Here is a 15,071-nt window from a genome sequence, read left to right on the forward strand (position 1 = left end):
TATCCATTCCTAACTAGAGATGTGAACTTGCCCATAAAATAGTAACAAATATCTAGAGGTAATGTATAACAAAGATCCATGCATAGTAAAAATTAACACGGTCAAGTTGCTATTTTGTCCCATCCTTTGAAGTGATGAGCATTCTACACATAAGTGAATATTTCCCACACTATCAACCGTTCATTTCAATCTCTGCATAAATCATGTTCTTTCCTGTTAGTTGTAATTTTACTCTCTTAAATTACTTCTACTATTTGCATTCTAATCCCACCATCCTTACATAATATTCCTTGTTAACTTAAAACTCCAGCAGGGATTTCAAAAAAAAAAACAAAGACACAAAAGGAAACTAAAGAGAGAAAACCTAGCATCTCCCTGTGCTACTGAATGAATGGTGAAAGCATTTTAGTTGCTAAGCAATAGATTAAAGAGTTCAAGATACTTAGCAGAAAGAACACAATATTGGAGAAAACATCTAACTCTTCCCCATATCTTTTTTTCTGGCTGTCTACTTGCCTAAAAATAGAAAAATGCTTATAACAGAAGGCAATCCTAATGTTACAGTGTGCAAAAGTTCTGCCTACAGAATAAAGCTACTCTTCCAATTAATTTCTTCATCTCCAAAGTTATGTAGTCCTTTAAAAAAGTTAGGCTACCGACAGTTGACTTTAAAAGTTGAATTAGCATATTAAATTTTAATTACCAATATTAGTCCATTGTATTTTATGTGAAGAGCAAAAAAAATAGAAAGCATACATATTTTGAAACAATCAGTTTATATCATATATGTTGCTAAGTCTTTGTCATACTTCCAAATGTACCCTTTAATCAGAATGGCTTCTATGTATCCGGCACTGTAATAGGTGCTTTACAAACCTCATTATGGGCCAGGGCCAGGGCCAGGGCCAGGGCCAGGCTCAGTTGCTCAGGCCTATAATCCTAGCGCTCTGGGAGGCCAAGGTGGGAGGATCCCCCAAGGTCAGGAGCTCCAAACAAACCTCATTACTAACCTTCCAATCTCTTGCAAAATAGCTAGAGCAATGACTAGAGAACTTCCTATACTCCAACTAAGACTAAAAACATGCTTTTCACTACAGCTTTTACTACTCCTTTTCCTTTGATGTAAGACTCCCAGGGAGGTGGTATGTGAACAGTAGCAAACTAAACTTTAAGTCTGAAGACATGACTTTTAGAGGACAAAAGGAGTTGTTACCTGGCTTTAAGCTCTAAACCTGTTTCCTCATTTATAATACAACAAATATAAGTTTGCCAGTTACTTTTATGTACCTTATTCATCACATGAGACATAAGTACTACAGACATAAAATCCTTTTACTTTTGGGAAAGTTAACCTATTGGCCTTACAAATAAAAAATATTCAAAAATACTTTTCTACATCTACTTTTTATTAACAAGTCAATGTTAAAACAAACCATTCAATCTCTTAATACTATGAAACATTATTTAAAGCAGTATTACTATAATATATTCTTGATAAAAATTATCACTAGTTTCCAGTTACAAGCCTTAGAGTAACACTGGTCTATGTTGGTTTATTCATACCTTTAGATATTGCGAACTAAGTTATTAGGACAAAGATTAAACAGTATTAGTAGCTGAACTCTACGTGAAAAATTAAATGCCCTTCTTCCGAATGGTTATAGACCTGTGCTTCCAATGATATATTCAAAGTTGAATCCAATCTTACTTCATACTTTCCCCTAAAGGCAGCTGTTTTCCACACATTCATGTTAGAAAAAAATGAAGCTTAAAGCTCCATGTTGAATATACAGCATGAGAAAACAACTATATCACACGTGTAGTAAGTATCAAAGTATCAACTTTTGCAAGGTTGCTTTGAAAGATAAGAACATACTGATCAAAAGCCCCTAGGAGTATAAACCTGGGCTAACAAGCTTACAGAATTACTGCGGAGTAATTTCTTCTAGTCTTAGAACTACTGTGGCCCTTTTACCTTTTGAAGTTTCTCATTATAATAGTGAAAGCACTATTGTTGAATTTTACAAGGGAATGGAAATATTTATGCATGCTTAATACTTACACATCATGCTTTTGGAACTATCTATAAAAGACATCATTATATCTACCCCTCGGGTTTCTAAAAAGTGTGATGGGGCCAGGCACAGTGGCTCATGCCTGCCTGTAATCCTAGCACTCTGGGAGGCCAAAGCAGGTAGATTGCTCAAGGTCAAGAGTTCAAGACCAGCCTGAGCAAGAGCAAGACCGTCTCTACTATAAATAGAAATTAAAATATATAAAAAAATAAAGTGTGATGTCACTGAGGGCTAACTATACAAGCACAAATATCTAGACAATGTAACAAATTATGTATCTACTAGCTTAACATTACCTAACCAGGCAACTACTGCTTTGGCAACAAAACTGTACTTTTAGATGTTTGTCACCTTAAAAGACTTTTGACCAAATTGCAGACATTTTTACTCATTCCTAAAGTGTTTAGCCCCACCAGGGGAAGGTCCAAGAATATCCAGTTTCTTGTGACACATATAATTTATATTTTTACATATTCCTGTCTCACTTAATCTTTTAATTGGGGATTAAAAAAAACAAAAAACGTAAACCGATCAAAATATGGCTTCTGTTTAAAATAATTCTCTATATTAACAGTACCACTTTGACAGGTATCTAAAATTCAAATAAAGTAAAAGTACTTGGCATTATTGGATTTCTAAAATAAACATTATCTGTAGAGTACTTCTATAATTTAAGTGTTTCAAAAATAGAAGAATCACAGTAACCCCAAACGTATCATCAAGTATATATAAAAGTACAAAGCATTTAATAACATTGGGCTCTATCTTCTATTCAAAAAGGTTTATGGGGCAGGGAGGAGGGGAAAAAAAAAGTTTCATGAAGTTAAGGACAGAACAAGTGTTAAGAATAATAATCCAAAACATCCCATTCTAACCATGTCAAACATAATGCAATTTCTTTCTCCAAAATCTCATTAATATAATTCCAAATTAATGTAAATTATGGAATGAATACTCTTTTTAAAAGGCGATAAATTAAAATTTTATTCCAAACTCAACAACTTTGTTACACTGTAATGTTATAAGGTTTTAGTTGGCTACTTTACCTGGGCTCCTTCTCCATGGTATAAGCAATTCACCACATTGTCTAATAAGTTGATATCCAGTTTTTGGCTGAAATCGAGCAGCTGTCGAGCTGCATGGTCTGCTAACATTGTCATAATTGCTGGCATAGATTACTGAAAAAAAATGAAAAAAAAATTGAAGCTTTCCCGTCAAAAACTTTCTACCCAAGTTATTTTACTTCAATCATGTTCTTACAAATATTTTAATGAGTACTTTAGAGACTTTACCTAATTATTAAAAAAACTAAGATAGCAAAATATCAGAAGCTGAAGTTAGTTATAACTACATTAGTTATTAGAATCCATTCAACTTTTGTTTTTAGACTCCAGAGGAATTTTACTATTCTACTAACATCTACAGAGTATGCTAACCTATTTTTAAAATGAATCCATGGCCAGGCGTGGTGGCTCACGCCTGTATCCTAGCTCTCTGGGAGGCCGAGGCGGGCGGATCGTTTGAGTTCGGATTGCTCGAGGTCAGGAGTTCGAAACCAGCCTGAGCAAGAGCGAGACCCCGTCTCTACTATAAATAAAAAGAAATTAATTGGCCAACTAAAAATATATATACAAAAAATTAGCCGGGCATGGTGGCGAATGCCTGTAGTCCCAGCTACTTGGGAGGCTGAGGCAGGAGGATTGCTTGAGCCCAGGAGTTTGAGGTTGCTGTGAGCTAGGCTGACGCCATGGCACTCACTCTAGCCTGGGCAACAAACCGAGACTCTGTCTCAAAAAAAATAAATAAATAAATAAATAAATAACTAAATAAATAAATAAATAAATAAATAAAATGAATCCATTATGAGGATTTTATGGGCCTAAAAATTGATACAACTCCAAGTCTCAATGCAAAACTTTTAATCATGGATTAAGTTCAAGTGAATGTGATTTTTTTCTTCCTTAGCAGGGTCTTCTGTAGAGCTCAATAAAAACTCACTTCACATTATCTTAATTTTTAAGATATGCTACAAAGACAATATTAAAAATTAACTGTAGACATACAAGATTTCTTATTATATACATCAGTGATAAATAGGAATCACAAGACTCACAAATCTTGGTATCAATTTCCTTCACCTCTACAGAACTTAGCTTAGCACTGAATTAAACCATTCAAATTTGTTTCTTTCAATTCTCAATGAATTTGGGGATTAAAATTACATTTACAAGGACACACATTGATTGAATATATGGTCTAGAAAAAATCTTTATGGCACTATGCCAAACAAGATTTTTTAAAATTTCCCAAAATATTCACTGGCAAGGTAAAAGCTGTAAACCCTACAAGTACATGAATGGGCCTGAAAAAAAAAAAAAAAGCTGTAAACCCATGCCTATTCCCAAAACAAAAACAAATTCTAACAGAAAAATTAGCTACTTCACCTCAAATATGTACTGGCTAAAACCTACTGGGGTTCATATGCAATGTTATCCTTTTAAGAGGATTCTCCTCTAAGATGCTGGCATACATCCACATTTTTGTTGCCCAGAATTATAAAAATCTTCCTCTGCTTTTACTTCAACGCCAAAGCCACTCCAGTCTGACTGGTTGAATCAGCAGTCCTTAACCTTTTGGGGGGTTCAAAATGCCTCCTTAATATAAGAGAAACACAATAGTTCTAACCTAATTTTAAAAACTCAATTCTGTATACAATTACAGAGGACTCAGGACATCCTGAGGGCTATTCATGAAACCCCTGGTTTAGTGTATTTAGAACTAACAAGGTCAGATGGTCATCTCCACCTTCTCTCCTCTCCCCTTCCAGGATCAGAAAATGAGTGGCTAATTTAATTACATTGTGTTTGGATAAACTAGTTTGGTTGGGGGAAAAAAGACATTCCTGCTCATTTTACAGAAGTTCAAAAATGCTCCTAATAATGGCAGCAATTTCAATTTTAATGCTAATGCCTTATTTAAAGATAATGTCTGTTACAACAAATTAGAAGTCCAAAAGATGAGTCACTTATGTTAGGCATAATGTAAAAACGTTAAAAAAAAAAAAAATCAAGAAATTAAGAGTTCAAGAATTTTTTGTTCCTCATAAGACTTTTGATTACTGACATAACTGATGAGACTTCAAAATTCTTTGTAGCAGGTATTAAACAAATGTGTTTTTTAAGCCACAGAACACTTGCCACACGCCACAAAAAACCTGAGATCTAAATACTAACATGACAGAAAACATACATTCTATCAATAAATGTGTAAATATTCTTCCACCTTCAAGTACCATAAAGTTTTAAAAGATCAGAATAATCTTAAAAATTAAGGCTTAAAAGAAATCTCCACAAAGTACCAAGATCTATGTAGCAAGTTTTCGATTTTTTTTTGTTAAAAGTGAACAAACTTTTTTTCTATTTACTCCTACCAGTCATAATTTATTGCCAAAACAAAAAAGATTGAGTCAAGTGACTCAGTAGAAAGTTTCACTTTTAAATACATTGTCCTTACAGAGTTCTCCAAGCTAGATTCATGTGAAAAACAAGATTCAGAATAGAAGCATTTAAATACAGTAGTTTGCCACCCTTAGAACTAACGGCTATCTTCGAAATGACCTACCTATTCTTGAACTGCACGTAGTACAGAAATGGCGGCTTTGTAGTCAATGCCAAGCACATTTAGTCCCCCCAAATCAAATAGCTTCCAAAACATTCTTTCCACTAACAGCACTGTCCCACACGCTTAAGATACACAATCAGGCAGACAACTAACAGCCATAGTGGGAGAGGTGTTAACCACAAACGCTCTTTTCCTTTTAGGCCTTTCAATCCTAAAATCCACTCACTGGATAGCATAATACTAAGGATCATCCACCTTAATAGATAATGTGACTCTACAAGTGACTTCCAAAATATATTCACTGGCAGTACTTATCCAAAACCCAGAAAATCATAACCGCTGCTTAATGTAACTACACACTAGATGAAAAAAAAAAAAAAAAAAACAAGTCAGTACAAGGCCAGAGACTGCTACTTAGGTGTGTGGGCAATCGCCTGCTTCATTCACGAGAAACACACCTCAATAGCGCCCGCCCTCCCCTCGCTTCGCTTCCCACCCGAACCGATTTGCAGCACTTCTAACTATAGCACACAGGAGCACGCACTCACCCCGCCCATACTCGGAGGAGGCATTTAGACCAGGCGCCTTAAGTTCACCGCCCCATTCTCTATGCAGCATGGCCTCGGCGTGATCAGAGGAGGTCTGGGCTGGGCAAGTATTTAGTGCTTCCTCTACTATACCACTTCCTCCCACCCACCCCAAACTCGGAGACATCGGAATAAAGGAGAATCAGGGCATCATCCACTGTACAATGCTAGCAGCAAATGAGTCGACCAACTTAACACACTCAAGCCACCGAAAAGAAATTACAACACGGAATCCCACTTGCAAGCCACTGAAAAATTAATCTCTCCTACTTTATATCTCACTCTGCAAAAAACCAGAAAGCTTTCGAGTTTCCTTGCTGGAGGAGCAGAGAGTCAGCAGCCCCTCCCTCCCCCATCCCAAGCTCTCCACTGAGGGGGCCACGTGATGCAGGCGGACGTTTCAATGCTGCTGCACTAAATATTTCTGGAAACTTCCACTCCTAATAATTTACAGAGATGTTCCTAAAAGCACCCCAACTTCTCCCCAGCCCAAAGGGCTGGGGAAGCCCTTTCACCCTGCGCGGGCCCCGCTTCACTATCACGCTCCTCGCCTTTCTCCACCGCCACCCGCACACGCGAATGACCCAGCAAGCGCTCCCCTCCCGCGGCCGCCTCCCCGCCTGCATCCCCCAGCGGCAAAAGCAGCTCCATTCAATCGCAGGCTCCGCCGTGGGCCCGGCGCGCCCCCGGCCCGCCCGCCGCCGCCGCCGCGTCCCAGGCTCGCTTCCCGCGGCCGTCGCCGCGCCCCACGCCGGCCTCCTCCCTCCCGGCCGCGCCGCCGCCCGACCCTCGGCCCGGAAGACACAGTCGACTTACCCAGAGATCGAAACAACCGCTCCTTCCTTCCTTGTCGAGGGATTAGGGCGAGGGATGGTGGGGAGGGGGGAGAGGGGAGGAATCAAGGTGGGTTTCACAGTTTTCCCACCTTAAAAAAGGAAATTAAAAAAACGAAGAGGAAAAGGGCAAAAAAAGCTCAATAATATTTACTATTTCAGGAAACACCTCCCCCCAACACACACACCCACCCGCCCCCCCTAAAAAAAGAAGGGGAATTTAATCTGTGGAATAAATGCTCCCGCCCGTCTGGGGAGTGAGGGAAGGGGGAGGGGAATAGGGTCAAGTCCCAAAGATTCAGCCCCAGGGGGACCCTCCAGCCACAGGCGGCAGCAGAAGCAGCAGGAGTAGGGGGTGTAGAGTCCACACGGTCGGGGGGGACGCTCTGCTGCCAGTTGCAGTCCGACTCCCCCCTACCAAAATACGGCTCCCTCTCTCACGCGGCTCCGGCGCTGGGCCCCCCCACCCAGGCTCGCCTAAACTTTCCCCCCTTCTCTTGCTCCTCAGCGACTGGTGGTTCCCCCCTCCCCCTCTGGGTGGTTGCACGGACTGCAGCAGCAAAGACTGGAACAGGCACCGCCGCCGGGGCTGTAGCTACTGTTGCTCTTGCTGATGCTGTAGCTCCCGCTGCTCCTGCCGCGGCCGCTGCAGCCGCTTCTCCCCCTCCTCCTAGTGCCTCAAACTCGGAACCGGTTGAAACCGGTTCAGACTGGGAGATTCCATCTCGGTTGAGTTTTCAGCCCATGGCGCCGCGGAGCGTTTGGAACCTGGGCCTCCGCCCCCAGCCCGCCCGCCCATTGGTCGGTTCCAGCCACAGCCGCGCCATCAGCCTATTTGTTATTGGCCCGGAAGTCTGTCAATCCCACCTCAAGGCTCCACACGAGCCCGCTGCTTCAGCCCCCGCCTCTTTTCAGCCCGATTTGCCCGCAGAGTGGGGGAAGGGAAGTGGGGCGGATCGAAAAGGCCAGAGGAGGGGGGTGGAGGAGGAGGAGGTGGGACGAAAAGCAAAGCTGTGCAGAGAGGAGAGCGAAGAGAAGTTGCGTGGGGGATTGGTTCGAGCGAGTTGTCAATCAAATGCAGCCCGCCCTCGACTGCCCTTCCCCCTCCCGCCGCTCCCCCTCCCGGTGCTTAGTTCGCAGGCCCGGCATTTCTGCCGTGCTCATTGGCTGGGCGCCTTTGGTGACGGAGAAGGTGGGGCGCTGCTCGTGAGCTGGTGGTGGCGCGAGTTTGAGCTGGGCGCGCGGCATCGTTCGCTCTGCTTTCCCTGGACCCGACCGGCCCGTCCCCGCCGGCTCCCGCCAACCTGCGGGGGCCTGAGCCCGCCGGCATCAGGATCCGCCCCTCGCATGGGGGCTGCGCTCGGAAAGGGACGGCACAACCAGTTGTTTTTAAATACAGGAGGGATGGGGAAAGGAGCGAAAAGAACACTTCGGAGACCAGTTGTAGGCCCCGGATCTTTCTAATCCATTTTAGAGGCCTGGGTTTGGAGCCAGGGAGTTGAAGATGAGAGTAACGGGGAAACAGGTTTGGGTTAGGTGCCAGCGTGCCTTCATGGCACCTCGTGACCTCAGAGTACTATAAAAGATATCTAAACAGTTTTGGGGGAAGTCTTAAAATTTTAACTGTGGCTGGTATCTGGCTGCTTCAACAACCAACCCTTCCTAACAATTAAAACACTAATAATTCCTGTAATTGGTTTAACGGCACGTATTTTTGCTGGGTAAGCGTGCATGCCAACTGCGTCCTACCTGGTGCCCTGGGTCTGCCACACGCTCAGTTTTTCCTTTCACCCTGGCTGCTCTTCACGTACTCCATCTTCACCAAATAGTATCTTCTGTGAAAGTCACACGCACGTGGCCCTTCACATGGTTGCCTCTCTTGTTCCTAAGTTTTTCTCTAAGTCAGCTTCACAGATTGTTCTTTGCTTAAGAAAGTAAACAACAGGCAGGCGCGGTGGCTCACGCCTGTAATCCTAGCACTCTGGGAGGCCCATGCGGGTGGATCGCTTAAGGTCAGGAGTTGGAAACCAGCCTGAGCAGAGACCCCCGTCTCTACTAAAAAAAGAAAGAAACTAATTAACCAACTAAAAATACATATACAAAAATTAGCCGGGCATGGTGGCACATGCCTGTAATCCCAGCTACTTGGGAGGTTGAGGCAAGTAGGATCGCCTGAGCCCAGGAGATTGAGGTTGGTATGAGCTAGGCTCACACCATGGCACGCTAGCCTGAGCAACAAAGTGAGACTCTGTCTCAAAAAAAAAAAAAAAAAAAGAGTAAACAGCCCACCAAAATTTGCTAGGCCCATTATGCCACCAGGAGGTGGATAAATGGTTTGTTAAATAAACACAGTTCTGGAAATCTTCACTCACAATGCATGATGGCTAACACCAAAGCATTATTTAGGAATTACCCCCTTTCCCTCCATTAAAACAAAAATAAATGCTTACTTAGAATGTACCAAAATGGTATTATATGACTTTCAGGCCTAAATTTTTATTCATTGCCTAAATAATATCAAACCATAATATATATATAATGTACTGTATATGATATACAGTCAGCCCTCTGTTTCCATGGGGTTTTCTGCATTCTCGTTTTTTATTTTTTATTTTTTGAGACAGAGTCTCACTCTGTTGCCTGAGTAGAGTGCCATGGTGTCAGGCTAACTCACAGTAACCTCAAGCTTGTGTAGTTAAGCAGTCCTTGTGTCTCAGCCTCCTGAGTAGCTGGGACTACAGGCATGTGCCACCATGCCCGCCTAATTTTTTCTATATATATATTTTTTACTTGGCCAATTAATTTCTTTCTATTTTTAGTAGAGACAAGTCTCACTCTTGCTCAGGCTGTTTTGGAACTCCTGACTTTGAGTGATCCATGCTCCCGGGCCTACCATAGTGCTAGGATTACAGCCACCCGGCCTGGATTCTTGTTTTCAACCAACCTCAGATGAAGAATATTGGGGGGGATGCAACAACAAAAAAAAAATTACAAATTAAAAAACAATATAGTGTAAAACACAGCATGTACTAGGTTTTGTAAATAATCTAGAGATGATATGGGAAGATATGTGTAAGTTACATCCAAATACAGTAAGTCCTCACATAACATCATCAACAGGTGCTTGAAAATTGACTTTAAGGGAAAGGATGTACAATGAAACCAGTTTTACCATAGGCTGATCAAGAGTTATGTTCCTACAGCATATTTCTGGTCATAAAAACATCACCAAACATAAGTAAAGACCCCAAACACTTCTAACATTAAACATTAAAATACATGTGAGCTACACATACACTTAAAAAAATGAATAAAAACAAGTAAAATGATTTACCCATTTATTCCTGTTCAAGGTCAAGGGTGGCAAAGCCTTCGCCGCGAAACAGGGCACACTCACGAATATCCACATTCACTCTGGCTGAGACCATGTAGACACTCCAGTTCACCTAACATGCACAGCTTTAAAGGCCAAGAAACACCCACATTCAAATGACTAAAATGAGTGTGTTACTTTCCTCTTATAAATCTTTTGTTAGTATTTTCCTAACAATCTACTGGTTATCCTTTGCTTGCTTCCTAGTGGCTAGAATCAAGTCGCTTGCATAGTTATTAACCAAACTTGCATTTTGCCTTAGTTGTTCACTATGTTTACATTGTACTCCCTCCTCCTCCTGGAAAAGATCTTTTCTGTCCATCTGGGATATAAGAGAATAACCAGGTTGCATTTTGGCTGAACAGGCAGTGGTAAGTGATGTTGCAAACACAGCTTGTTGCATCTACATTAGTGTTTCAGGGGAGGTAGAGCAAAGGGCAAATATTTTCCTTCAACAAGCTACATGGCTACATAACGTCAATAACCCCACTGCCCAGACCATCTGGGATTCTCTTAAGGGAAATATGCCCCTTATCATTTGGTTCCTTCCCTACTTAGGGCCCTTATTAGCTAGGTTTTTTCGGTCAATCTTTGGACCATATTTGATTAACCGTCTGGTAAAATTTGTATCTTCCAGGTTACAGTAATTGAAATTCAAGTAGATGCTAATGCAAGGCTTCCAACCCATCTCACCAGCTGATCTAGAACATGAAAGCATCCTGCCCCTATGCCCCCAAGAACTTTTCTAAAGATTTTTACTCCTCCCATGAAAGGCAGGGCCTACACCCATAAGATCAGGAGGAAGAAGCTGCAGAAGCTACCTTCATCACTCTACAACCCCTTAAGATTAAAAGGGGAGTGGCCGGATGTGGTGGCTTACCCCTGTAATCCTAGCACTCTGGGAGGCCAAGGCAGGCGGATTTGAGCTGAAGAGTTCAAAACCAGCCTGAGCAAGAGTGAGACCCCGTCTCTACTATAAATAGAAAGAAATTAATTGGCCAACCAATACATATAGAAAAAATTAGCTGGGCATGGTGGCGCATGCCTATAGTCCCAGCTCCTCAGAAGGCTGAGGCAGTAGGATCACTTGAGCCCAGAAGTTTGAGGTTGCTGTGAGCTAGACTGACGCCAAGGCACTCACTCTAGCCTGGGCAACGGAGTGAGACTCTGTCTCAAAAAAAAAAAAAAAGATTAAAGGGGAGTATCATCTCTGAGCGGGGAATGAGACAGGGAACTGGCAGGTATTACTTTGGGCACTGCTTTGGCATTGCTTTGGACATTGCTGCAGCATTGCCTGAGTCAGGAAGGCTCAAAACAAAGTTTCAAACTACCTGATCAAAACAGAATGGAGGCTGGTCAAGTTCCAACAGGTTGGAACCAAGATGGTGGAGAAATTGACCACCTCTTGGCCTTACAGCATCCTTATACACATCATTACCATAAAAGTTTCTAAGTAAACTTCCCACACCCATCATGCACCTGACACCATGACACTTCCTATTTGACCATATTTAATCAAAAGGAGGATGTCCTCCTAATTCCTGGAAAGCACCAGCCCCTGCCATGAATATTTTCCCCCTTGTTTACCGCCTCTTGTTTAGCCTATGAATAAGTGGTTGCTTAAATAGATGGACAACAGGAACCATAGGGCTTCTTCTCTTCTGCAGGGAGAATTATCCTCTGCTCTGTAGAGGAGACTTTCTATACTTTCTGAATAAATCTCAATTTCACTTTATACTGTGAGCTTGCTCCTGAATTCTTTCTGGCATGAAGCCAAGGACCCACTTGGACCGAAAGTGGCTCCTGGCATTGGGAGTCACTTTCCTGTGTCAGGAGTACACAGAGAAAACCCACACAGACAAGTGGAGAGCATGCAAACTCCACACAGACAGTTGCCCCCAGCTGGGAATCGATTTTAAACAATGTTTAATGAAAAGATGTTGAAACAACTTTATTCAAGAATCTACTGAACTACTGCCATTTTATATAAGGGACTGGAACATCCTTGAATCTTGGTATCTTCGGGGCTTGGAGAGGCTACCTGAGAACCAATCCCCTGTAGATACCAAGGGAAGACTGCATGCTGATCATTTGGAATACTTACATGGTATTACCAGAAAAACTGTGCCTGTCTTGTTTAAAGATTTTTCCTCTATACTTTTAGCTCTTAGATCGACCACACGGATTTTTTGGCAGAATAGTTGGAATAAAAACCAACTCAGGGCCGGGTGGGTTGGCTCACGCCTGTAATACTAGCACTCTGGGAGGCCAGTGTGATGAGGTTCTTTGTGAGGGCTCTCTTCTCTTCAGAGTTGCAGACTGCTGAGTCCTCCCTATACTCTCATGTGAAGGAGGAAAAGGGGCTAGAAAGCTTTCTAGGGTTCCTTTTATAAGAGCACTAATCTCATTCATGAGGACTGCACTCTCATGACTTAATCACCTCCCAAAAGCCTCACCTCCTAATATCTGAGGGTCAGGATTTCAACCTGTGAATTTGCTGCAAGGACACAAACATTCAGTCCATTGCAATATATAAGAAGCAAAATTAAATAGGGCAGGCAAAGTTGGTAACTGTGGATTGGAAAGATATGCCATTTCGTTCTCACATAAAAATATTTCATTATAGCACTGGGCATACTGCCTCACACCTGTAATCCTAGCACTTTGAGAGGCCAAGGCAGGAGGATCACTTGAGGCCAAGAGTTTGAGACCAGCCTGGGCAATATAGTGAGACCCTCATCTCTACAAAAAATTTTAAAATATTAGCCAGGTATGGTGGCCTGTGTCTATAGTCCCAGCTTCTTGGGAGGCTGAGGCAAGAGGATCACTTGAACCCGGGAATCTGAAGTTGCAATGAGCTATGATGATGCAACTGTACTCTAACCTGGGAAACAGAGCAAGACCGTGTTTGAATTTTTGAAAAATTTTCATTATGTGTTAGGCAAAGAGAAACAGAAAAGGAATAAAATAAAGGAAACAGGAGGTGACTAATCCATTTGTCCAACAAATATTGTATGGAGGGCTACTATTTCTGGGCCACTATTGTAAATGGTCAGGATTTGAGGAGAACAAATTCAACAAAAATCCCAGCTTTCAACAAACTTTTGAGTCTAATGGAGGACACCGAAAAGAAATTAACACAAATAAATCAGAGAAATAGTATGTTGCATGATGGTAAGTGCTAAGATTAAAAATAAATCACAGGCCAGGTGCAGTGGCTCATATCTGTAATCCCAGCACTTTTGGAGGCCAAGGCAGGAAGATCGTTTAAGGCCAGAAATTTGAAAAACCCTGGGTTCAGGGTTGCAGTGAACTATGATGATGCTACTGCACTCCAGCTGGGGCAAGAAAGCAAGACTCTGCTTCAACAAACCAAAAAAAAGAACCATGGTAGCAGAATAGGAGTGTAGAGGGGATGTGATTTTAGATAGGACGGCTAGACAAGGCACTACCTAGAGAGTAACATTGAAATATGGACCTGAAGGAGGTGAAGGAGGAAGTTATTGCAAGTATTTGGGAGAAGACTGCAGCATCTGTATCAGGAAGGAAAAAAACAATTAAAAAAAAAAGTATTTGGGAGAAGAACTTTCCAGGCAGATGGAAAAACAAAGGTCTCGAAGCAGTAGCATGCTTGATGTGTTATTTAAAGTGATGTGCTAGGCCAGGCGGTGGCTCACGCCTGTAATCCTAGCACTCTGGGAGGCCGAGGTGGGAGGATCGCTCAAGGTGAGGAGTCCAAAACCAGCCTGCGCAAGAGGGAGACCCCATCTCCACTAAAACTAGAAAGAAATTAATTGGCCAACTAAAAAATATATATAAAAAAATTAGCCGGGCATGGTGGCGCATGCCTGTAGTCCCAGCTACTTGGGAGGCTGAGGCAGAAGGATTGCTTGAGCCCAGGAGTTTGAGGTTGCTGTGAGCTAAGCTGATGCCATGGCACTCTAGCACAGGCAACAAAGTGAGACTCTGTCTCAAAAAAAATAAAACATAAAAAAAAATAAAGTGGTGTGCTAGAGCCCACTAGTCTGGAGCCAATTGTTGTATTAAGTTTTCAGAAATTTTGCAAGCTGCTTGTCAAACACACCCATTATTAAAAATTAAATCATATAAATTTACTAGTAAATAAATTACATTAAAAACAAAGATAATAAACACTCATAACTCATCCCTTCCTAACTATGTTATTGTACTTTACTATTATCTATGCTCTTGAGGTTATTTACATCACTGGTATCTGTATGACAAAAATGCTATATAATGGTGCTACTGTTCATCTCTTCACAACTCCACAGTCTGTGACATCACAGTTCTGCTAGCCTAAAAGTGGCCATGGTGGGAGTATTTATATCATGGACATCAGCAAAAAGTCAGGACTTTTTCTTCTGAGAGCCTGTTGTTAAACATTTACCATCATACCACTGTGCATTAAGGACTATCAAGGAGGCCAATTGTGGTCAGAGTTGACTAAACGGGAGGGAGATGAGGCCAAAGCAGCAAGGGGGCTGGGTCGGGAGTCAGATAATGTAAGACCTTTCCACAGGTCATAATAAATGCTTTGATTTTGGGGGGGGGGGAGAAAGAG

General features: G+C 42.0%; 1 protein-coding gene across 2 annotated transcripts in view; it reads right to left on the reverse strand.

The window, feature by feature from the left end:
- XPO1 (exportin 1) overlaps positions 1-8,038 on the reverse strand; it is a 46,965-nt gene extending 38,927 nt beyond the window's left edge. Inside the window, exons 1-3 of one of the 2 annotated variants that reach the window (XM_076000818.1) lie at positions 7,984-8,038; positions 7,100-7,125; positions 3,122-3,253 (exon numbers count right to left, since the gene is read on the reverse strand). In XM_076000818.1, coding sequence (XP_075856933.1) covers positions 3,122-3,247 — 126 coding nt within the window. In that variant the 5' untranslated portion in view covers positions 3,248-3,253; positions 7,100-7,125; positions 7,984-8,038. Of the gene's footprint in view, positions 1-3,121; positions 3,254-5,696; positions 6,943-7,099; positions 7,126-7,983 lie in introns of those variants that run through there. The other variant, XM_012764860.3, reaches the window with a different exon arrangement.
- Between the last annotated feature and the right edge of the window lie 7,033 nt (positions 8,039-15,071).

Source organism: Microcebus murinus, chromosome 3 (assembly GCF_040939455.1).
Source record: "Microcebus murinus isolate Inina chromosome 3, M.murinus_Inina_mat1.0, whole genome shotgun sequence".
NCBI lineage: Eukaryota > Metazoa > Chordata > Mammalia > Primates > Cheirogaleidae > Microcebus > Microcebus murinus.